At 40.1% G+C, this 25,768-nt stretch overlaps 1 protein-coding gene across 1 annotated transcript; it reads right to left on the reverse strand.

Moving 5' to 3' along the window:
- On the reverse strand, nucleotides 1–25,768 carry TDRP (testis development related protein; the record flags this gene model as incomplete). The annotated part of the gene is made up of 3 exons (XM_080342068.1): nucleotides 1–346; nucleotides 3,110–3,213; nucleotides 25,649–25,768. 3 exons carry the CDS (start codon nucleotides 25,766–25,768, stop codon nucleotides 1–3), a joined length of 570 nt encoding a protein of 189 aa, XP_080198194.1.

Here is a 25,768-nt window from a genome sequence, read left to right on the forward strand (position 1 = left end):
TCATTCTAGTTCTTCCCAGTTGTCAGTAAGGTTACCTTTGCTTTGACGTCTGATACTAACCAGCTTTCCAGCTGATTTGATACTCCACCTGGAACTGTTTCCTGAGCTTGCCAGGTTTGTGTATTTTGTGGAGCCTTTGGTTTCATCTTCCCAGCCTGACCAGGCTGTATAGTCACTTAAAGCAGTGGCTGCGTCACTGGGAGAGTCAGCAGCAGTAACCTGCGGTGGTTCCCATCCCTCCATCTCGTCTGGTTTCCTAGACTGGATGTTCTGCTTTATCACCAAACTGTCCCAAAAACCTGGCTTCTTTTCAGACTTCATCTCTTCCTTTAACTTGAGGTTTGTTCTAGAAAATAACAATGATGAGGTGATTAATTTCTTCATTTAACAATGCATGGAATAGTTATTAATAAACATTCAATTAGTTTATTATTTTTTTGTAGTAAGGAACACTGGTGAGTCATCAGCCTATGACAGCACATCCATTACTTTCAGCTTCAGGGGAAACACCCTTGTATACGTGAGCCTAAACACAGCAACATCTCGCAGTGGTAAATCAGAAGTAGACTGAGTGTGGCCATTTCCTATTAGAAAAGACTTTGCACTCCTCCCCACCCCCCCATGAATTACACAGAACTGCCTTTGGAAATGTATGAAGCATTTTAGCATGTATTAGAACCCTTTAGGACATTAACCAAAAAAACCCTCAAAAAACAAACCCAGAGCCAGGATAGTAGAAGGAATATGAAAATGTTTTGTCTACCACCAGCTTTTAACAATCACTGTGTTTCTCAGGTTCACATACCTGTTATCACATTGCCAGCTAAACTTTATACCCTAATATATTGGATGTACACAGTACTTGGACTTAAAAGATACCAGTGTTCTTATCATAAAGATAGGCACAATGTTTTGAAAATGGCTGTTTGGTATTTCTGCTGGGAACTCCCCAAATTCCCTTACCAAAACCATGAAAAAACAACCTTTGTTGTAATTTCTCTCTCAAAGAGACATTTGAAAGGCTACTCATATAATTATATTTTTTTTATCCCATTAAGAACCTTCGGTCTGAATTATTTCATATTCACAGTGTGGAGTATTTAAAATACAGAATGTCAAATATATCTGCATAGGTTTACATACAGGGTCAGGTATGTAATCAAATGATGGACCACAAAGAAAGGCTGAATACCAGTGGTGAAACAAGGAACCTTCAGGGTTCGATGAGCTAAGTAGCAAATCGCAAACCTCATCTCCTAGCAGCATACAAATTCCTTAGCCACAAATAAAACCACCAGTGAAATGTTTAAAATATTTATCTTAAGAGAGCTTTTTTCCCCTTAATGAAAGCTTGACTCTATCATATTTAAATAGCAGACCAAACCAATACCTTTGAACAGGTTTTTCCTTTACTGAAGTTTGAATTTATGATAATTCAGAATTTTCATCTTGCTAACGCCAGTCACAGACTCCATCACAGACTGTGATTCTGTGATCTCAGCAACACCCATAACATTGTACAGGGGCAGGAGCTGGGAACTCTGGGGAAGTTTTACTGAACAGATTCAAATGGAAATGGGAATATATGTATTTATATTCTAAAACCATTTTCACACACACACACCCTACATGCACATATATACTCTTGTATACTGAACTATATGTATTTCAAAGTAAACTGGAAACAAAACGTAATAGAGCAAGCCTTATCAAAGCTCCTATTTGGCTGGAACAGCTATACTGACAGGTGGCACATTTTTTGCGGTGTGTAACCAAGGCAGTCAGGTAGCACACGCAGGTGAAGCCTACAAATACTTGCAGCAGAAAAACAGTCTGTCCCCAGGAGGAGTAACCCCAGACACCAGTACAGGTCGAGGGGTGACCGGCTGGAAAGCAGCTCTGCAGAGAAGGACTTGGGAGTCCTGGTTGACAACAAGTTGACCACGAGCCAGCCATGTGCCCTTGTGGCCAAGAAGGCCAATGGTGTCCTGGGTGCATTAGGAAGAGTGTGACCAGCAGGTTGAGGGAGGTTCTCCTCCCCCTCTACTCTGCCCTGGTGAGGCCGCACCTGGAATACTGCCTCCAGTTCTGGGCTCCCCAGTTTAAGAAGGACAAGGAATTACTGGAGGGAGTCCAGCAGCAGGCTAAGAAGATGATTAGGGGTCTGGAGCATCTTTCTTATGATGAAAGACTGAGAGAACTGGGTCTGTTCGGCCTGGAGAAGAGAATCATCAATGTTTATAAATATCTCAAGGGTGGGTGTCAAGAGGACGGGACCAGACTCCTTTCAGTGGTGTCCAACGACAGGATGAGGGGCAATGGGCACAGACTGAAGCACAGAAGGTTCCATCTGAGTATGAGGAGAAACTTCTTTACTTTGAGGGTCACAGAGCACTGGAACAGGCTGCCCAGAGAGGTTGTGGAGTCTCCTTCTCTGGAGACATTTAGACCCCACCTGGACACATTCCTGTGTGATCTGCTCTAGGTGAACCTGCTTTAGCAGGTGGGTTGGACTGGATGATCTCCAGAGGTCCCTCTAACCCCAGCAATTCTGTAATGCTTGAAAGGGGCTTGTTCTATTCAGAGAACAGCTGTAACCGCACTGGCAGCAGGCCTGTTCCAAGGAAGCACCCTCAGCTCCAACAGGGAAGATTTGCAGATCCTGGTATAGCTACTCCACTTAACCTTTGTAGGTATAGCAAGATTCCAAAAGAACAAGTAAAGCATGTAAAAAAGGGAATTTGTAAACTAAACCGTAATTAATCCTTAAGGGGAAAGGAGAAGGGTGGGAACGACCCCTTTACTCATAAACCTTTATTCCTTTCCTACAATAAAAAAAATATTATGCAGCTAAATTCCCTTTTCGTCCTGACAGACCTAAAAAGGTTGTCCACAATATCTGTCCTTTCCTAAAGAGCATGTCTTATTCATTGTAAACTTCATATATACATCATTTTGAAAGGCACATAAATCTTTCTTAGTGATTTCACTTCCAGGAGTTGAACACTATTGCTTCTCAGTGTCTACCTTCACTATTTTGCACAGTGAAAGAATTTTCTGTTCCAGTTTGTATATTTTAATAGCAGATAGACCAATTGATTGTACTCACCCTTTGGATTTTGGAGACTTGCATCCTGCTAGCAATTGCTGTTCATCATCTTTATTGAACATGGACGTCACTTCCTTCCAACCCCGGAAACTTGCACCTTGAACCTATGCAGAGAAATAACCATCCTCATAAATGTGAATTACAGACTTTGTGGACAAACCTCTGCCGGTTTGCAGAGGCAGGCGAGCGGTGTCAGGGAGCACAGCTCTGCTCCTGGGTGCGCTTCTGCAGGCAGGAGCTGCTGGCCCCATTTTGGTGTCTCATGGTCAGAAGGGAACACGGGCAGCTTAGGGGCTTCAGCAAACTGAGATTGCACCAACAATCATTGCTCGAAGGGGCCTCAGATAGGACAGCCAGCTGAATTAAGAAACTCTTAAGGCTTAACCTGCTTTGCACCCATTGTTCCTATTTTTAACTCACCAAAACTACTCATGGCCCTGCAAGCAAAAAGGGTCAGAGCCTTGGCTCATCGATGAAACGCAGCGTGCGGCACTGGTGCACCACGGTGTGCTCTCTACATTTACTGCAACCATTAAACATGTAGCATAAATTATTTTTTCAACATTATTAAAGATTTGGTTCCCTCTCCCCAAAGTGAAAAATATAGGTATTGGTTATTTTTATACTGATAGCATGCTTAGGGACTTAGGGACTCTAACAGAAATGCTCGCATGCATTTCTCTCAGGGTCTTGTAAGAAGGGCAGAGTGACAGTCTATGAGTGTTACTTGATTACATTAAAAATTACAACAATACATTATGAAGTATAATAACAATCAAAACAAAATCATAGTAGTCAACACAAGTGAAGAGTAATTCATCAGCTGTTATGATGCTTCATCCTTTTTGCAGAACTTATCAGTGCAAATCAGTATCAGTTTGTCATTTTGGTTTTAACTGTTTACACTTTATAACTGGTACATCCACATAGGCCTTAAAATATGTATGTCAAACAACCACCTACAAATTGAGCACAAACACGGGATAGGAAAATCCTGGTACTGCCAGCTCCTCACCTCTCAGAAACCCATCACCTCTACCATTCGCAGAAGTAAACCAGAACCTTTCTTAGGACTTGTTAGTCACAGAATATTTCCACCTCCTGTTCTCCCCTTCCACTGTATCCTACACCTTCCCTGCTCACATCTGAGCCGCCTCAGCTCCTCTGACCCAGAAGACACAGTAGGTCCCTTTTAGGATCAAGAGGAAGGTCTAACCTAGACTTTCCTTCACTCAGTTTCACTTTGGCTAGATAAAAATATGGACGCAGCTTTGGGCAAAGCGGTGGGGAACTTGGAAGAGCAAGCCCAGAGTGATTACCAGCTTTTGTTCATGGGGTATGGACAGATGAGGCACAGGAGAGCCAGGTTCACCACAAGCCAGGCCTCTGCAGCCCACGCCTAATCTTACCATAAACCACTGCATTCCTCATGGCTTCATAAGAAAAGCAACTGCTTCCATAAATATTTTTTCCACTATGAGAATAAAATGAGTACAGATTACAATGAGCAAACTCTCATGTTCAATTTAAACATATGCTTTCTATTTTTAATTATGTTAAAAATAAGTAGACAGCTACCTTCAACTTTGCATCCCTGTGGCTCACTCACCAAACCCATCTCATAGAACACTGGTACTGTTGATAGTATAAAACAAAACCAGACAAGCTGCAGATGATGCCTTCAAAGAGATGCCTTGCTATACCAAATCCTTGTGTTTAAATTGTCAGCCTCACCAAGTAGTAGTCAACATTTAAAGCTTCTGTCATGTAAATAATGGTCTAAAACCTCAATTTTAGTCTATAAAGGCCCAATCCTGTTATCATCTGTTTCTGTTGTTCAGTTAAATTCTGTAACAAGTTTAACTGAGGATTTGTTGCTCTGATTTGGCTTCCTCTCACTGCAAAGTACTTCATCTACAGCAAACTTCTAAAATGTAAGAACCTCCAAGAAGTTAACTATTGAAGAAAGTAATCTGTCTAAAGAAAGAAGGGGGAAAAAAAAAGATAAAAACTCTAGAAAGCACTTGGCTTTTTATATGTTAAAAAAATCCTTCATCTTCTGTTATCTTACTCCAACTCTACTATTTCAGGCCTTTTGGGGAAGGAAGGAACCTTTGCTACCATAGGCCAGCCTACAATTAAATGCAGCACATAACAGCTCTTACTGCCTTAACCCTTTAGGCCTTTAAATGGGAAAAAGACCCAAATCTACCTCAGTGATCTATTTTATAGATAAGCTTGTGTGTCTTCACTGTTGATGTTTTCATCAAACCATTGCTACATAACAAATCTGCAGATTTAGAAACAAAAAGAGAAAAACACCTTGTTAATGGTTTTCAGATATCAATTTAATACAGACAACTAGCTTAATTTAAATTATAGGTGCCTTTGAAGAACAGCACTGATCAAAGACCATTTGGAGACATGCATTTATACACAGAATTACGTTCACTGTAAAAAAGGATATACCTACAAATACACCTTATTTTAATATAGAACATTACTGTCCAGCCACAAGCTTTCCATATTTTTTACTTTGGATATTTTTAAATTTAAGTTAATTAAGCCTGATCCTTTTTCACATATATTCTTAAGAACAATTATTAGAAAAGTTCTGTTCAATGTCAAACAGATAGTGTGTGCAGGTTTCCAGGTAAAAAATTACAAACTCTGCACTCTGTATATCAGTATATATACCCATCTGTGTATCAGTATCTACGTACACATTGAACCATTCCTTCAATATTTCCATGAACAAGTACTCTCACAACGGATCCAGGGCATTTGGTACGTACATACAAAGGTAACAGCCGTGCAGCAGATTCTAAGTGATTTATTCTTTTCTCAACCAATCCTTAGGGGAAATGTATACTAAACCTTTAAGACATGCTTCCACCAGTTAGTTATTTGAGGTTTCTCCAAAAGAAACACTGCGAGGATAGTCTACATAATGGCAGCAACGTCCAAGTAGACTGTATTTTGCTAATATGTGATAAAACTCATTGCACAAAGCCTACTGCATATTAATGGCCTAGGCTGAAAGAAACCCCAGAATCGCAAGAGTAAAACCAGAACCTCGCCTACTACAATGATGCCTCCTCTGCTACACCTGCCTGCACCAGTGTGGATCTGCTGAAGCGTCTTTTCACCCAACAGCTCACTCTTGATAGTCTTCTCAGTGACACTATACTTAAGAATATAAACCTTAGCAAAGGAGGAGGTCAAACTTATTTCCCACTTCCAGAAGCTTTTTTCTAACTACTGAACTGCTTAAGACAACAATCTTTCTTTTTAATTACAGCTGTCACGTAACTCTGTCACATACAAGAAAAATCCCCCAAACCAGCCTGCTGTATTTCTATATTTCTTTTCAATGTCTTTTAAAGATTTTTAACCTACACATGCAGTGCCACCACCGATGCAGCTCAGGAAGGAGATCTTGAAGTCACCATTCTCTGAAACCATCAGTCTGACATGCAGCAGCTGCAAAGCCAAAAAATGCTGGGAACCATCACAAAAAGGATTAGACAAATTCAGGCAGCAGGTCTGTAACTGGATACCCTCTGTTTAGAGGGATGTACCCTCTAATAGCTCAAAACAGTGATTCTTGGTGTTAGTGGAAGAGGCCTTAGAAACTGGCCAAGCTATGGTCTCCCTGAACAGCATTTCCTGGTGCCACAGTCAGACAGACTGCAGGACCTGGGAATTTCTTACATTGTTTACAGAACACATGGAAAAAGACCTAGATCCCAGAACAATTAGCTTCCTTGCAATAGATGTCAAAGGAATGTCGGCAAGTAAAGAAGAGATGAGACTTTGGTGAGCTGACTCCTCACCACTCTGGACACTTACTTTGTGTAAAAAGAGTAAAGTTACGCAAGGTATAAAAATACAGTACTGCTACTGTCTTAATGCATCAAGCCACTTGCAGAAGTTCTGTATTTCATTTTTGTTCTGTAACTGTCTACACAAAACTCCAAAAGTACTACTCCTAAGATTTTCAAAAAAGTTTGTATACATAGCTGACTAGCTTGTATTCTCAAACCTTTTAAGTAGTTTTCCTTGTGTCAGTGGAAAAATAAATAATTCAACATCCAGAGCTCACAGAATCACACAGCCTTTACAGCTGGACAGGACCCCTGGAGACCATCTAGTCCAACCACACTGCTCAAAGCAGGGTCAGCTTGAGCAGATTGCCAAGGATGACACACAGCTGGGTTTCGAGCATCTCCACAGCTGGAGAATCCACAACCTCTCTGGGCAACCTGTTACAGGGCTTCACCGCCCTCATGGTGAAAAATTTCTTCTTATGTTTAAATGGTACTTCTTCTGTTTCAATTTGTGCCTACTGCCTCTTGTCCATTCAAGGAGCACCACCAAGCAGCGTGAGACTCCATCTTCTTTACACCCTCCCTGCTGATGGTCTATCTGCAGAAACCTTTCTTATTGCTCTTCATTTTCCTCACCAGATTTAACTGTAGGTGGGCTTCATGTTTCCTAACGCCATCTCTGCATGCTCAAGGAGCATCTCTATATTTCCCTCAGGTCACTTGATGCTACTTCCACCTCCTGGATTCTTCCTTTTTATGTTGGAGGTCATTGATGCAGACCGACATTATGACACCTTTGCTTCTTTCTCTGTTGATGTGATGGATGGGATGAGCTATTCCTGAGCTTGGAGGAGGTGATCTTTGAAAATCAAAACTGATTGATACCACTAGAATAGAACTAGGTGTACAGTCAAACATCCAGGTTAAAAACTCATAATAATTTAAAAGAAAAAAAAATAAAAATCAAGTGAAATGCCTATAAAGAACTGCTAAGAAAAGAGAGCGCTATTAAGAAGGACTAGAATTGTAATATCAGATGGTAGGAAGTCAAAACCTTTAGAGGACCAGGCTGGATGCTGTGGTCTGTTTCCAAAATGCCAATGAAAAACAAAGCAGAGACTTTTAAAGATGCCATTTGAGTATTCTGTGAAGTAGGATTAGAGACTGGTCTTATACCAGTTTGACTATGAAAGCACAGAGTATGCCTGACAAAACAGCCATTAATAAAGGTTCTCCCATATCTTCTGTTTTAGATTGTGAAAATCTGTGCAGCACAATGTCCTGTGCAATCACCCAAAAGGATCAGTAAAACAGAAATTACAGACAACGTATGAACCCATCGACTGGTAGACTACTGAAAAACCATCATCATCCTGTGTCCCAATAGGTATCTAAAGAGCTCAAGCCCAGAGCACAGATTCTTGCCCTTCAGCAGAGGAAATTCCCGCTTGTAAAGTACTTTCTCCGCCATGAGAAAGCTGCCATTTAATTAGCATGTTTTCTGAAACTGGAAGTACAAGTAGTCACTTCTAGAACATCATGTAAAGGATGCAGTCTGTATCCCTAGCCAAACTGTCTGATCTTTCCCCCCTCACTCCCCTCTGCTTTGCCAAGGCCTCAGTGCCGGTGCCCATCTGTCAGACAGATTCCCAGAGAGAATTCACACAGGGGGGCAGATCTGGTTTACCAGACACTGCTGCTGAAAAGGGTCAACCCAATCCATTGCCTGCTCACATTTATGCTGCCTTCCAAACACTGCGGTTTTGTATCTGTGGGATGCTGTGGAAAAACAGTTCAACTCAAAGAAGGGCAATGAAGCCAAGTGAAGGGTCTGGAGCACAAGTCCTGTGAGAAGCAGCTGAGGTAGCTGGGGCTGTTTAGCCTGGAGAAAAGGAGACTGAGGGGGGACCTGATCACTGTCTACAACTACCTGAAAGGAGGTTTTGGCGAGGTTGGCGTTGGTTTCTTTTCCCAGGTAACAAGTGAAAGGACAAGATGAAATGGCCTCAAGTTGTGCCAGGGAAGGTTCATATTGGATATTAGGAAAAAATGTCTTCATGGAAAGGGTTGTCAGGCGTTGGAACAGGCTGCCCAGGGAAGTGACTGAGTCACCATCCCTGGAGGTGTTTAAAAGATGCGAAGATGTGAAGGTTCTTAGGGACATGGTTTAGAGGTGGAGTTGGCAGTGCTAGGTTAATAGTTGGACTTGATGATCTTAAAGGTATTTTCCAAGCAAAGCAATTCTATGATTAAGCCAGCAGAAATCTAACTAATTCATTTTTTTGCATTCTTTTGGGTTTGTGGTAAGAATCAGCTCATTAAAAGATGTCAGAGTCAGACAGTCACCAAAGCGTGTGGACACTAGGGGCAACAGCACCTCTTCTGTAGCAAAAACTACTGTATCAGCACAAGCATCCTCTGGAAGTTGCAGCCATCTGTGCACTGTCTTCCATACATACAGCTTTGTGCATATCGTATGGCCTCCCAAATTCAGCCCCTAAGCTTCACTCTGTAAACTCAACCTTTATGGTAAGTTTTCTGCTTTGTTACCTGTATTGATTCCCATGCACCAACTGTACATAAATTGTATATGTATGTTGACTACAATTTTACTTTCTTTAGATAAAATGGGGAACTAATGTCTACTGGCAGTTAACTTCATAAAATGCTCCAGAAAGAGACAGCTCCTCTTAATTGGAAGTCTCCTACAAAACTGAGAGGTATTATTACCAAAAGTAAATTTAGGTATACCATTTTTCACCACATCAACAAATTCTGTTGATTCACGCAACTCAGTTTCCCACACTAGGTAAGCAGGCAAAGAGTTATAAATGAACAATCAAGAGGCTACTGGGAAACAGCAAAGCATCTCTAAGAAGAATTTTCAGTTAATTTTACTGCAAAAAGCTACACAGTTCATCATTAGAACTCTACTAGAGGGCAAGAAGGTTAATGAAAAATTAGGCTAAAAGGCAGCAAACCAGAAATAGTAACAGTTTGGTATAAACTAAAGAAGTAGATTTGCTTAAAAGCAAATTTTAAAAGTACATTGCACAAAAAATTATGTAGATATAGATGGACATATACTAAAGAGGAAGACTGTGTAAATTTAACTGAAAACAGTTAAATCCACCCATCAGATGCATGTGGTTAATATACACGAACACCTCATTACATGAGGAAAAAGCGGCACAGAATTCAATGAAGTCAAGGAATAACAGCAAGGATTTGCCACACCTATGTTAAGGGTACAAGACAAACAGTTTTCATCTCAAAGCAAGAAATTTGAGTACATTCAAGTGTTACTCTGGCTCTAAAATGGCACTGCTTTATGAGTGGTACCAGCACTGTCAATATATTCTGGTTAGACTTTTGTAGTCCCCGCCTGCCTGGCCAGCAGGGCTTTGGAGCACAGAAGTGACTCTCTGACAGCTACAAGAAGCCACATGACAAGAGTCTTAGCAACCAAAAAGAGCAATTGCAGGGGATTCTTGCTGTATACCTGCAGTGAGAATCAGCATGTTCAGTGCCTCTGTGTGGTTAAGCAGCTAATCCCTACAAAGTCACTGCTCAGCATGTATGAAATGAGATTTCCAGAAATTTATATTTTAGCCAAGTTTTAGCAGATCTTTACAAGCATTTTCACAGAGGATTGACAACTAGCAAATCAAAACCCTCCAGCAAAGTAGAGGCACTCCACAGAACACTTGCAGAATTTTTTTATAAATGTAAACTAAAAGGACGGGTTTTCCTTTCAACCTTGACTGAGAAGAAACAATTGTTTGTTCCACAGCTTCTCTCCCTCCTCCCATGAAAAAAGAGCCCAAAATAAAAAGCTAGATATGAAATTTTCTGTGTAAGTAGCTTACAGTTCAATAAAGTTACAACTAAGTGGTTTTTTATTAAAAAAAAGGCAATCAGCTTTAATTAAAAGGCATAGTTCCCACACTATAGGAAACGTATTCATAACATGCAAGAACTCAAATAACAGAAAGTAAAAAAAAAAAAAACCAAACAACCAAAACAAAACAACTCCCCAATTTGTCTTCCAGACAAATGTCAAAGTGTTTGGGGGAGAGGATTTTTCAACTCATCCAGCTGCTGGTGTGCAGACCAACAGTTACTTTATTCTGTGGCACACGTGAGCTGAAACAACAGCGTTTATCTCTACCAGAACGTCCCAACAGCTCCAATTCTGTTATTAAAATGATTCTTTTGGTTTTCAAAACTCTGTGTCTCATATCAAAACTGGCCTAATAACTGCAGATGAAGCCTCTGCTGTACTTTTAACTCAGAAGGCCAGCACAAGGCCAGACCCCCAGGATGAGCTCTGCGGGGCCAAAGGGCCAAGTGCAGCACAACACGGGTTCCACATTTCTGCATTTTGCAGAGCACCACTAGAGGGTTCACAGTTCCTCACTCTGAGATGTCGCGAGGCTTTTTATCCAGCTATACTTGCCTTTCAGGAGAGCTGTGAAGAGGGAACTAGAAAAACTGAGCTTAGCAGTTAGCCTGTCCTCACTGCTAAGTGGACAGGTTCCTGCATGAGCAGAAACTAAGATCATTTTCCAGCCTAAATCTCCAGCTCCCACTTTTGCACCTCCAAACCTAGGTCAAAGGCTTTCCTCTGTGAATGGGCATCAGGACTGTCCTAAAACTCAAGCTTTAAGAGACCATTAGGACCATCTCCCAAAAGGGCAGACATACCCTTCATCCACTGCCCTTTTCATCAAAAACTTCATTCTTCTTCACTGTACTGCTTCAAAACAGAGACTCTTTTACCCGTGACACGTGCATACTGAGAAGACCACACATCTAATTCATCAGCCTTTTATTAACATATTAAAGATTTTGGAACTTCTGGAATATCACTGTACTGACAGCTTCTAAAATGACAGAACAACCAAATAAAATACAGAAGTGCTTTCAGAAACAACCGTAAAGAAAGGAGAAAGACAAGGTGCTTTTTTGTGAATATATTTTTAAGACAAGGGTGTTTTACCTTAAAACACACAAATACTGTAGCTCAGTGGTTTGCCTGAATACTTTTTGAAGTCAAAACACACACTTAGCAAGCCTTCCTGAAAGACTAAGTAAGGGGCAAAAAAGCTTCAATATAAAGAAATTAATTTTACGGTTCTTTTCCTAAACATTCATCATCTGGCATAAAATAAACAGTAGTTGGTATTTTCCATAAAAAGGAATATATTTCTTCTAAAAAGCAGAAAAAGGTATAGTACAATCTGAATTCTGTTTTCAGTCAAAATCGTGCTGTATCTGAAGTAGAACAAAAAGAAGTAACAGAGGCAGATGTTCAGTTTATACATATTAATGTAAAGTATTCTATTGCACTAATTAAACTATTTTTAAATGCTTTTCTCTGTACCTATGGAATTTCAAAATAAGCTTTAGCATATCATAACAACTTCCAGTTCTTTCATCTTCTACTAATGTATTTTAAGAACATTAAAAAAAAAAATCTTGGACACATATCAAAGTAAAAAAAAATAACTTTTATGCCTATTTTTCTTTTCTGAAAGAGATACGAGATAAAGTCCTTAACCTCTTGTGGTCAGAGAGCCACTCTCCCCTCAGTGCAGGACCCTTTGTTAAACTTCATTGGGTTCTTCTCTGCCCAGTCCTCCAACCTGTCCAGGTCTCACTGGATGGCAGCACAGCCTTCTGGCATGTCAGCCCTTCCTCCCAGTTTGGTATCATCAGCAAATATGCTGAGGGTGCACTCAGTCTCTTCATCCAGGTCATTGATGAACAGGTTGACCAGGTTGAACAGGACTGCACCCCGTACTGACCCCTGGGGAACCCCACTAACTACAGGTCTCCAAACAGATTCTGCACCATTGATCACAACCCTCTGAGCTCTGCCGTCCAGCCAGTTCTCGATGCATCTCACTGTGCATCATCCCACCTGCACTTCTTGAGCTTGCCTATGAGGATATTATGGGAGATAATGCCAAAATCCTTGCTGAAGTCAAGGCAGACGACGTCCACCTCTCTCCCCTCATCTACCCAGCCAGTCGTCAGACTACCATAGGCAGCTAACAGGTTGGTCAAACATTATTTGCCTTTGGTGAACCCATGCTGACTACTCCTGATAACCTTCTTTTCCTCCACATGCTTAGAGATGACATCCAGAATGAGCTGTTCCATCACCTTTCCAGAGATGGAGGTGACTGGAGTTTCCAATACAGGCCGACTGGCCTGTAGTTTCCTGGGTCATCCTTCTTGCCCTTTTTGAAGACTGGAGTGACACTGGCTTTCCTCCAGTCCTCAGACACCTCTCCTGTTCTCCATGACCTTCCAAATATGATGGAGAGCAACTTAGCAATAACATCTGCCAGTTCCCTCAGCACTCATGGGTGCATCCCATTGAGGCTCATGGATTTGCTGAACTCAAGGACAGACTTTTGCCTACATTCCTTTCCTCTCCATTCATAACAGTAGAATTTGGAAGAAAACCAGAGTACTGACAACACTAGTGAAGGCAATTCATTAGGGTAGCACTTCGGCCCATCTCTGAATTAAGCTGGTACCTTACCATGCTCAGGTCCTCCTGTTACTATCCACATTCTCTTCAAGACAGGGCACGATCAGTGTCAGGAGTACTTTAGAGGCCAAAGAAAGATATAGAAAGTGGGGCATAGCATACATAGTCTGTGTTTTAATGAGAAAAAATGACACTTTTTCTTCCTCTACATATAACTCCAAATATAAACAGTCTCCAAGTACAAAACAAGAACAGCCACCTATAACTGAAATTATCCAACTCCCATTCCAAGAAAAAATAAAATTACAACAGAAACGTTTGTGGAAATTATATTTGAAGTGGCTGTTTCACAGAATCCCCTGTGTTTACTTTGGTCCATTTTTGCTTATGTCAGTCACTTACTGTTTAAAAATCAAATGTATCAACTCTTTCCTTTTTAACTAAAGTAAATGCAAAGGAGTTGTTATGCTCTTTCCTCCATAAGCTTAATTTTCCATTTAAGGTAACTGCACATGCACATATCCCAAGACTCCCAAAACACACGGTATCTCAGCTCCTACACATTACCAAGGACCACCTTCACTTTGCTAACAGCATCAGAAAGAGGTGAGAAAGCCAGCATGAGAAGCATTAGGTATTTCCAGTCATGTGGGGGCCCAGATGTATCAGCTTCATTTTAAAAATTATTTGCCTACTAAGATTTCCATTTACTTTATAGGCAATACGTTACATTATACAAGGGACAAGGATGGAGTTAGGAGCATTTTTAGAATCAGTACGAAGACCACCACACTACAGTGCCACAATAACAGTGTGTTGAAGTAGAGTGAACTGTACATAGACAGTTTTAATTGTTGCAGCAGAACACAAAGTCGGGAACTCCTATTATGATCCATAATGAGAATATTATTTCCTGTGGATCTTAACAAATTATTTAACTTCTGGATTTTAGTCAGCTGCCTTTAATACAGGAGAATATTATTGTAGATGGATAGCCAAAAATGGCAAAGTTAAGATTTGTATAGTACTCTAAAATGAAATTCAATTAGTTTTACCCTTTTTTGTTTTTTCCTTTCCTTTGAAGAGAATCATCGGCAGTGTTTTAAACTGAAGTGCCACACACATAACATTTCAGAATTTTCCTTCTTTCTTCTCAACACTCAGCTCGCAAACTTTTGGATGAGGTTGCAAAGCCTTAGACTTAACATGATGGCATCTCTGATCGGACACAGGGTAAGAGCTAGAGAATACTTCATCTGATTTGTCCACATTTTTACCAAAAATTTAAAAAAAAAAACCAAAACCACAAACAAAACAAAACAAAAGAACTGTAAAAATCTCAAGGGGATATATGGTAAGAGGATAACCTATCTCAGACATCCAGAGCTGGCAGAGCTACCAGTTTCAACAACCAACAACATTGTCTCCAGAACAAACAAGACACTGTTAGTACCTTCCAAAGAAATAACATCTCACATTTTAATTCTTCCACCTCTCCAAATATCTTAAGAAGGATAATAAAAACATGAAAGTGCATAAACAGACTTCATGCTCTACTACAGAGCAAAGATGGCAGTGTGAAGGTGTCCAGCCTCTAGCAAGGCAGAGCGCAAGGAAGCAAGAGCGCAAAGCAGCTGTCACAGCGTGAGCTTTTAGAGGAAAACTGAGAGATGCAATGAGCACCTTATGCGGCTAGGGAGTCAGCATAATAAAATGTGAACACCCTTGTTTATAAAAGACGTAATTCACACTAAACAGTAGACAAAAAGTGGTATTTATTTGCTTATTTAAAAGTGTGACAACTAGGACTGTGTTTCTGTGGACATACAACGTGCTGCCTCACAAAGAATGAGAGAGCAGTTTGGAGTAACTATGCTCACACAGCTGAGGCTTATGGTAAGATGACAACAGAAAGTTAAAAGATATGAAATACAAAGATTAAAAATATATGAAACCCTCAAGAAAGCAACTGGTGAGAATCCAATACCTAAAATAATACTTCTTTATTTGGAGTGGAAGACCTTATGACTCTTTGCAGCTACCTGAAAGGAGGTTGCAGCGAGGTAGGTGTCAGTCTGTTCTCCCAAGTAACAAATGATAAGAAGAAAAGCCTCAAGTTGTGCCAAGGGAGGTTTAGATTGGATATTAGGAAAAATTTCTTCACTGAAAGGGTTGTCAGTCACTGGAGCAGGCTGCCCAGGGATGTGCTTGAGTCACTGTCCCTGGAGGTATTTAAAAGACATATAGATGTGGTGCTTAGGGACATGGTTTAGTGGTGGACTTGGCAGTTACAGTTACAGGTTAACAGTTGGACTCAGTGATCTTAAGAGTCTTTTCCAATCTAAATGATTCTGTAATTCTAAGTATCCATGGTATCCTTTTAAGATACAATGCCTAAAAGGAGACTCAGACAACTGTGGTGTGCTTGTGATGTCCATCCATACATCCCATGTGCTCACAGCAAGTCTTGATCGAAACTGGCCAGTAGGTTTGAATTCAGCAGTCTCAAAGACAATAGATTTTGAAACATTTTGTGGAAAATCCACTGCGGGGAAAGCAGAGAGCAGCTGAGTGATGCCCCACGGCAGGGAGAGAGCGCAGGAGGAGCCTGTGTGGGGTCCAGAGGCACCCAGGCCACAGTGTGGGAGGGACGTGCGCACTGTGGAGAAGTGGTGGGTTGGGTATTTAAAAACATCCACAGAGGGAAAGAGGAGCCAGAGGGAGGCAGGGGACCAGTGACACCACTGGGGAGAGCTGAGGAGAAAAGATGAGAAGTCATATACAACCTGTCCTCACTTGTTGCTCAAAGAGTAAGTTGTGGTTTTTGGTGCTACACATTAGCACACACTCTTCTGATACATATTCTCTACCTTGTTACTATTCAGAGATCAGGGAGCCTAAAATTTGACATTTTTTTCAAATTTTCTTTAGGGGACTATCTACTGTACAGCTATATGTAAAGAGTGAAGATGAGCTTTTGCTATCATGCGGCATAACACATACTGACACAACACAAATTATTTCAGTGTATTTTAATCTAGGTGGTTTGCAATTACAACAATTCCGTTTTTACTTTAATTTAAAATAAAAACGCAGCCCACATGACAGTATTTAGTAACTAATAGGTGACTAAATGCTAACGCTAGTGGGAAACACTGATCAGCAACTTGAGTAGCCTTCCAGTTCTGGCAGGGAAAGGCTGGTATGTGCAGTGTGTTTTCATAAGGAAACAAGTGCCCTTTTGTTGGACATATTGCAAGCCATAAGGTACTCAAGGGATTAATTCAACTAGCACACAAACCTTTTTGTACAGAGATCAAAACTGTAATCTACTTCCCTCAGCTTCCTTTGTGGTAAAGTAATTAATTAGTCTCTTTAGATCATTCACTTCCATAATTCAGGCCAAGATGAGAAACGCTGGACATCAAAGAGTTAAGACAAATAATAGCATCATCTCACCCTGCATGCCCTTCTTTTGCTCTAATACATAAAACGGTATATTATCGATTTTCTCTACCCAGTTGTGAGACCTTCCTATCATCCGCACACAAGCTGTCAAAGCTGAGCACACATAAAAGTAAACAAGCTGTTATTAAAATAGTAGCTCCTTTTGGTGCAAATTCTTGCCCTTCTGCTGACCTGCTACATCCCCTCTGCCTATCAACACATCTCATCAAGGACTAAGAGTAATTTAAAGTCTAGGTTATCATGCCTGTAAGTGCAAATTAGATTATGAAGCACAAATGTATAATTTAAGTGGGAAAAAAAACCAAAACAAACACCACCTCAAGAGATACACTCCAGGGTAGAATTTAAGAAAATTCCCAATATTCTACAAGCTCCGCTAAATAATTTAGTGATAGTAGAGTGGAAGGTTAAAAAAAGTGTTTAAAAAAATCACTCAGGAAATCACAAACCTGAAGGTTGACCTCTGAAGTTGGAAAGATTCCCAAAACACTGATTACAAACCAAACAGTTGAACAACTATGTATACACAGCCTGACCAGAGACAGCACAGATTTGGAAGAGGTCACACTGCCAGATCACCATCTTAAAATACAGCTGGCAAAAGAAACCCCTTCCTTGGGTTTGAGCTGGATCCATTTGATGCCATAACATCAAATGAAACAAACAAGACTAAAGCAGATTATTAATTCAAGTCACTCTGCTTACCTCATGTTAGAACTGAATCAAAAACAATGCAAAATGCACTCAAGCATGGGTAAGATGAAAGTTATCAGTGGAAGATCAGTGGCACTGAGCTTCATTTTCTTTGCTGCACCTATAATATACATCCGGAACATACACCTTTGCGCACATAATATGCACCTGGAAAAATTCAGTGTGTGGGTATATGCCCTCTGAATCATGAAACAGAGGCAACAGTGATCAAATGTAAACAAGCACTCAAACAACTGTACTGCTTTCAACATATTCTTTTAACATAGCTGAAAAATAAAGCTGAACTGTACCCAAAAACTCACACAAAACTGAACATGTCCTTTAAGGAAAAACAAGGTTTGCAATTTTAACAAATAAAGTGATGCATTACTCAGTCATACCCAGCTTTCTCCTGAGACATGGGGCTGTGTGTTCAGCAGACAGAACTCCCATGCTGAACCCTGACTTGCTTCCGCTCCTTTCTGGCAGAGGGAGCCTAGACTGGGATCAAGATCATTTCATCAGTCTTGTCCATATTTCATCTACTGCTAGGTGTCAACCTTCTATTTGCATGTCCCTAAAGCAAGACAGTGAACCAAACTGGCCACGTGGGCAGGTGGCGCAAATTGAAATTTTCCTATTAATATCACCAATGAAATTTATTAACCCTACTATTTCTGAAATCTATTCATTCTCAAGAGTAATTCAGTATTTTAAACTAATTTTTCTCTTCTATAAAAAATACTTTTCCACTCCAGATTGCTTACTACACTTAGAAAAACTTCTACATTATGACAATAAACCATTTTAAATCCACTGCAATTAAACACTGACACTGACTCCTATAATGAAAGTTTCCTCTGCCAATCTTTGGCAAAACTGAAAATACTTTGTCCATAAAGAAAAGGAAAATGTAAATATATAAGTATGTTAAAGAATTATACTTTCATCTTGAGATATATTTAGTAGACAACACTAATCTTGAAACACGCTTCTAAAACATAATTCATCAGACCATCTCTAAAAGAACTTATTTCACTCCGCTGACTTTAACAAATCCAGGTGACTATTTCAGATACAGCAGCCAACCCATCCAATGCATTTAAAAACGCTTCCATCTTCCAGGCCCCATCTTTTGTAACCACTTATTATTCACCAGACTGACTGGAAGATGAAAAAGAGTTTTCCTACATTTTCACCTTTCAAATTATTATTAATACTGAATGAATCAAAATTAGGATGATGCTCTTTCTTTTATCATGCACAGCTGTCAAAAACTTGTTTAGCATTTTCACAAACTCTGTTTCATTCAGTCACTTCAGTTATTGCTTTACATTCCTTTATATTCTAAAATAGAATATCTAAATTACTTCCATATTCCTATTGTCAATTGATATAAATGGTCAAACTTGCTGGAGAAGATTCATTTCAGGATGTAAGTATTTACATAGGAATACTTTTGTAGTTCTGCATTTTATTGGCGTTACAGAGGGAAACATCAGAACATCAGATTCTTATGCTTTCTGTTTTTACTTCAATATATGAGGTTATTCTATTAATTGTTCACGGTATTGCGCATCTCTGTAGTAAGTGGCTATACTACATATTACTCAGACTTTGCCTCTCTTAAATATTTTTGGAAAAATGTTATTAAACACCTTAAAATATTTTTAAAAAGCTCAGCTCATTAAGAATTTAGTTTTGCCTAATATTTCAAATATGCTTCAAGAAATGGAAACAGCTGTATTAAGATCAAAATATCATCACTGTCGAAGCTGAAACAAAGAAAGTCAAATAATGGATTTGACTTCAATTGCTGCAAAAATTCAAATATTCCAGTGAAGTTTTCAATTTTCATGAAATTTCTGACTGAAAATCTTCATACTTGAAGTTCGTGTTTGCTTTTTCTGATCTAGAAAACAAACCTATGGATGCTAATTCAAAAGACAGTAGCTGACATACATTTTTTATTCAGTCATGGCATTTGCAATTAATTTACATATCTTTAAAAAAACTCTTGCATGAATAATGACAATATTTTCATAGTATAGTTTCTGCAAAACAGGTTGAACACAATATTTTTGGTTACAGTGTTCACCAGTACATGTGCTGCTTCCTTTTGACATGCGGCTTTTATCAGCACTTGCAGTGATCACACACACCTGTCCTGGAGCTCCTCACAAAAAATCAGGAGCAAAACTTGTTGGAAAAGTACCTCTGATGATGACAGAAATGAAAGATTGTCTACCTGATAAAATGTTCAGTAACTTTTAATAGCTCTACTTATGCTACAGATGTCCTCATGCAATCTGGCAAATAGTTTCTGTAACAGTTTACATTAAAAAAAATATAAACTTGTTTTACCAGTAAATAATTAAATGGATTAAAACTATGAATTATTTCTCAAAAAGCATTATATTTTAATTTGTATATTAATGGTAGCAAATCCATCACTTCTAGGAGCTTATGGCTCCGGAAACCTTGCAAAACCCCATGAAGATAGAATGAATAGGTTAGAGAAAGCAGATCTCAAGCAATAATGTGGAGGAGAAGATGGTTTTGCGGATCAGTGAAAAGGGATAAATCTGTGTGAGGCTGAAGGGGAAGCAGACAAGGCTGTGGACTAACCCTGGTGATTGCAGCCAGTAAAGCAGAACTCTCGAGGTATGATACAAGTGATAAAAATGGCAAATAGGGAAGAGGAAGGGGACATATTATACTAAGAAAAACCTTGAAAGCAAAGACAGAGATTTAAATGTAAATGTCCTGAAACAAAGGGAAGCCAGCTGAAAAAACAGAAACCAAAGGATGAGAAGGACTTAAAGTTTGTGCCATAAGCAACAACAGTAATATCAGCAACGGGATTTGCGGGGACTAGAGGGTGGGGAAATAAGACATAGGTATTAGAAGCTGCAGAGGAAGTAACCACCATCAGGATGGGAAGTGAGGGTCTGCACAAGAATTTCAGCTGTCTAGACAGAAAGAAAAATACTAATAAATTTAAAAAAAAAAAAAAGAAAAAAGAAAAAAAGACCTGGACTTTAAAAAGACCTGGACTTTATAGGGTAGGGGAAACAGCAGTAAAGTATTGGACACAAATTCTCTCTTGAACAGTAGATAAAAACCACTGACAACCTTCAGCTTATAAACTTGACCGGGAAAAAAAGAAAAAAAAAAAATAGATACTGATGTCTATAGTAGTAGACCAGCCAAACAATATGTGCTTTGTGGGCCTTCTAAGTCAGAGTTAACCAACAGAGAGATGCTAAGAGGGGAGAAGCAGATCCGATCCAGGTTAAGTGGGTAAAGATGACAGTATAAACCAGAAAGTGAAGCAGCTCAGAAATGCAAGGGATTAAAAACAAGAAAGCCTAAAGCCCTCAAAGACACCATCAGCTCTGCAGAGCTCCAAGAAGACTGTGAGAAGGAAACGGGACCTGCTCAAGAAGCTCTTGAAAGACGGATGTGACAAGAAGGAGGAAAAGCAAGAAAGGCAGGTTGAGGAAGGGCTCGGGAAAGTCTTCACTGTCAGTCTCACCATCTAATGTTCAAGAATGATGACAGAATACAGGTGGTGGATTTTAGCCAGGAAAATGTCACTGAAATGTCACAAGAATAACTCTGATGAAAGCAAAAAAAGCAGGCTAGCAGAGAGGAGAAGGTATGAAAGAATTGTATGAGTACTGCAGGCAAAGCCTGAGACACACTGGAATGGCCAGAACATGAAGGAATGGCATTAGCTGGATTAACATTGACTGCTTTATTTTTTAATTAAAAAATAACCTTATTCAGTGTATTAGTAGAACATAAGAAATGCAGCTCAGCTCCCACCCATTCCTGCAGGGCCTGTCTGAGTTCAACTCATTCCAAGATGAAAGTTGGTATTAAAATTTCACCAGAGACTTAAATATCTTTATTAAAATAGATCACTAAAATTCTGTGTAGCCAACTTTAAAACATCTAGGAAGCAAGTCTAAACAAAATTCAGCATAAAACTTGTTTTTGCACATATTCTCTTTGAACATAACAAAAAAAACAATCAAGGAGAACAGATCAAGGCTAAGGATCTGAAATATTTTTACATGAAAGGTAAAGTTGCAGCAGATAATATAGGTCAATCTGACACACATCCACTCCTCAACTATATAGATGTGTTTTAAAGTCAAGCACCATTTTACATGAGAGTTACATGCGATATTGATACAGCATTGACGTCTCTGAGGACTGCTTAATGATAAGAGGCTTGAACTGCTGAAGAGTTGCCTTCCAGAAGTCAAAACCCAACATTTTTCCCTTTCCAAAACTATAACTACAGTTCAAAACATAATGACTATGTTACAAACTGAATGCAAGTTTGGCATGCATCAGGGCAAATTTCTAGCATATTTTGAGAGACACACAAAAAGCATAATAATTTCATTTTATACATGTATACTATTTACATGTGTTAAGTTGCCTTCATGTATTAATTGTAACTTTAGCCAACAAAGCCTCTTCACTGCATAAATTTAAAATAGTTATGCTTCAATGCGCAAATTAAAATTAACTTCTAAGATTCAGTCTAAAACTGTCTGGTATAAAAAAAATACAATAATTCACACATTTATTTACACAAGTACTGTTTCAAAATTTACTTGTCTTTCTTATCTCAGGAAACACCTTACTATTTTAAATACGTGTTAACAATTCAAAGTACTTGAATGTATGCAGAAACTTTTGCTAAGAAGTGGCCAGAGGCCAACAATTCCCTCCCATTGCAATTTTCATGTTCTAAAATTTGTTTTTGTTCTCCATTGGAACAAAATCAAACTGTTCTGTATTCCACAAAACCAGAACTGTCAAAACTTCTCTTTTTAGATCAAACTAAGCCTTACTATTTAAGAACTAAAAACTTCTACAAGTTCAAATGTCTGTTTGAGTAAGCCCAGATCAGGCTTCCATATCTAAATAGGATGATAAACACTTATGTAGAGTAACAAAGGTTTTTTGGTTTTTTTGTTTGTTTTCAAAACTTATAGTAGCCTAATTCTTTGTTGCTGTCTGCTACTGCAATATCCTAATTATTAGGTTGCACGGTGAGAACTCCTTCACTCTTTCTCAGCTTTGAAGAAACAACATATAGCACCAAGACTTCATTACACTGGAACACTTTCAACCTGGCCTGTTTTAATGACACAGATGTGACTACCAATTTCTTTCCTTTGAAGTAAGAAGTTTCAGCATTATTTATAGCATGATTGGTAGAAGCTTAAGGATTTTTCTTCCCCCTTGCGCATTAAAAATGAAAATACAGACAAAAGAGAGTTGTTGGGGAAAACAACATATCAAAAATCAAAGTCAAAATGTGATGACTACAGTTCATTTTTTACCAAATGACGTTTCAGAAAAGAAGATAGAGGAAATGAAATCTAACAGTAAACTTCTCCATGAAATCTAGTGCTGGACTTTCTCAATTTATTAAAAAGCACTCAAAACAAATTATCTAGACTTTGGCGCTCAAGACAGAAAATTAGGAAAGTCCTGGATTATCTTTGTCTTTATGAGGTAGTCCTTCATTCACAGTTTAAGCAGGCTATACCATGAGAACTTAAACAGAGGCTGAGGAAGAACAAGACTTTTTGCATGCACAGCTGGAGTACTAAGAGAACTGCCTCCATAACTCCTCCAAGCTCTGGTGGTGCTACTGTCCTCCAAAGTCAGGGGCTTGGGTGATGCAGGTCAGGACACAGCAGTAGTGAAGTGCAGGTCATTGCCAAATTGCTCTACACATTACTGGATTTCACTCCTTTGCGATCATATTATTGGGAACAGAACAGGTTCTGATGAAACATCAAAAATGTCAGATTACCAGCAAGGCCCTTGAACCAGATCAGCCATAACAAGCTGAACAAGCACATTTGGTTACCTCACACTTTCTCCTTGAAACCTGTCTAAGCCATGTTTTAGAAATACTGTACATATGGCTGACCTACAAGCTTCCTTTGGTAGATCACAAGAACTGCAATGTTAATCAGGAGGTTAGAGTTTTCCATATAGTCTATCATTCCTAAAAGTGTATATAAACTCTCAAATAACTACATTAAATGTTTGTGGAGGGTTGGGGATTTTTTTCACCAATTGACAAATCTTCTTGATTTTAACACGCAAAACAACTAATAGCTTATCACCTTCACTCCAGTTTCTGTGCCAAGCTACACTACAGCCTTTTTTCTGAATCCTTGAATCCTTTATCTTCCAGAATATTTCATTTAGTGCCTTAGAATAATTTATTTTTCCCCTACCACCTACAATACCAAAAACATGTCTTTTATTCCATTGCCACTGGTAATAGACACCGTGGGAGCGGGAAAGTGATTTTCTTAAAATTTATGAAAATGGCAAACCATTTGCACCAGAAATCATTGTTATCACCCTTATAACTTGAGACTGCCACTAACGAAACTGAAGCCTGGGACAATAAAGATGATCAGACATGAAAAAGCAAATAAACAAACAAACAAAAATGACCTCTGTTGTTGAAGTAGAAGATAAAATAATGGGAGAATTGTCAGGACAGAAGTCTGAAGTATCATCTTCTGACTGGAAAGCAAAGGTCAGGAGCCCCAGTGGGGGTTTAGAGCATCTGAAGTAGAGCAGACAAGCAGTGGATAGTCAATGGGATTTACTGGGAGTTTTTGGTGAGCTTTGGTGTTCAAGGAGGGTTTCAGGAGGTAAGCAAGTCTAGGAGGGCTGTGGATAGCACATGCCAGCAGCTTAGTGAAAACAGTGGAGGTTTCCAAGCACCTGAGGATACGAACTGTAGGAGGGAGAGGTTAAATGTTGTATGAGACGTTGTGGGAGATACTTCAGGTCGTCTCCAACCCACAATCCCCCTACGTCCCCTGAATGGGCTCTCCAAAATGAGAAAATCCTGTTCATCCATATGCATCTTCACAGCTGCTGTCAAACAAGTAGCAAGGGCCAGGGCTCTCTTGTTCACGTGCAGGGCAAAGGACAAGGCAAGGCTGAACTGGGAAGCAGACAGGTGATTTCAGCTACTGGAAGATGGAGGGAATAACTGCTGCAAATGGGAGAAGCTGCTCTTCAGCAGTAGCCACACATGTTGTCAGTCCATCATAGCACCTGAGAAAGTAGGCTATCCAGATCCACTCCAGCTCTTCCAGCAAGGTAGGCAAGACAGCCATAGGGTAGGAAATTTGGTGGGTTTTTGTACCTTCTTTTGAATACAAACCTCACCAGTTTGCTGCCCTGGGCAACTGCTTGCTTCAGATACCCATGTCTCCTGCAACCTCACATTCAACATCTAAAGATACTCTGTGGCAACAGATCAGTTCAGCAACAAAGCAATACTGGCTAGTGTACCACGCTCCTGAGCTGGATTGGTGCCTAATTGTTATCAAGTTTTGGAAAGCAAGTCAACAAACATTCTTTTAGTTGCTTCGCCTGATACTCATCTGATACCCTTCCTTTCAGGTTGTATTTGTTAGGCGACCGGTACTTTGAGGAGGTCACTGCTGGTATTTAACTTATCATTTAACAATGAAAGCTTTCAAATAAGATTGCGGCTATTTCAAGATAGCCAACTACCATTACTGTAACTACAGAAAAAGCAATCCTGCCAAAACGCCAGCGCTCTACACAAACCCGCACACATCTGCAAATGAAGATCATGTTCTTACAAATCACCGTTTAATGTATTGTGCTTAACAGATGGGTTGCAATGCCCCTGCCTAGGGCTGGGAGGGAAAGTACCCTGCGGTATGAAGCCACTGGAATGAAGGACAGCAAGTCCCAGCAATGCCGGAGGCCGGCTGCTGGAAGAAAAGAGAGGAGGACAGACCAGTCAGCACCCCTCAAAAAAACGGGTGACAGTTGCACGCCCCGCGCAAACACCCCCTTCTCCGACCACAGCCAGGTTTTCGGCACATCTCGGGGTGGGGAAAGTGATTACTCATGCCGCCGGAGCGGAGCGGGGTGCGGGGCCGAGCCGCACGACCCCTCCCCGGCCCCGCGGGGCTCCCCCGCCGGGCTCCGCGCTCCTACCTGGGGGGCCGCGAAGGCGGCGGCGGCGCAGGCGGCGGGCGGCGGGCCGCGGGGACGCGTCTCCTCCTCCTCGGGCGAGTCGTCCAGCAGAACTTTGCTGCTCTTGTTGAGCTTCCACAT

The sequence above is a fragment of the Nesoenas mayeri genome (genome assembly GCF_963082525.1).
Source record: "Nesoenas mayeri genome assembly, chromosome: 3".
NCBI classification, from domain to species: Eukaryota; Metazoa; Chordata; class Aves; order Columbiformes; family Columbidae; genus Nesoenas; species Nesoenas mayeri.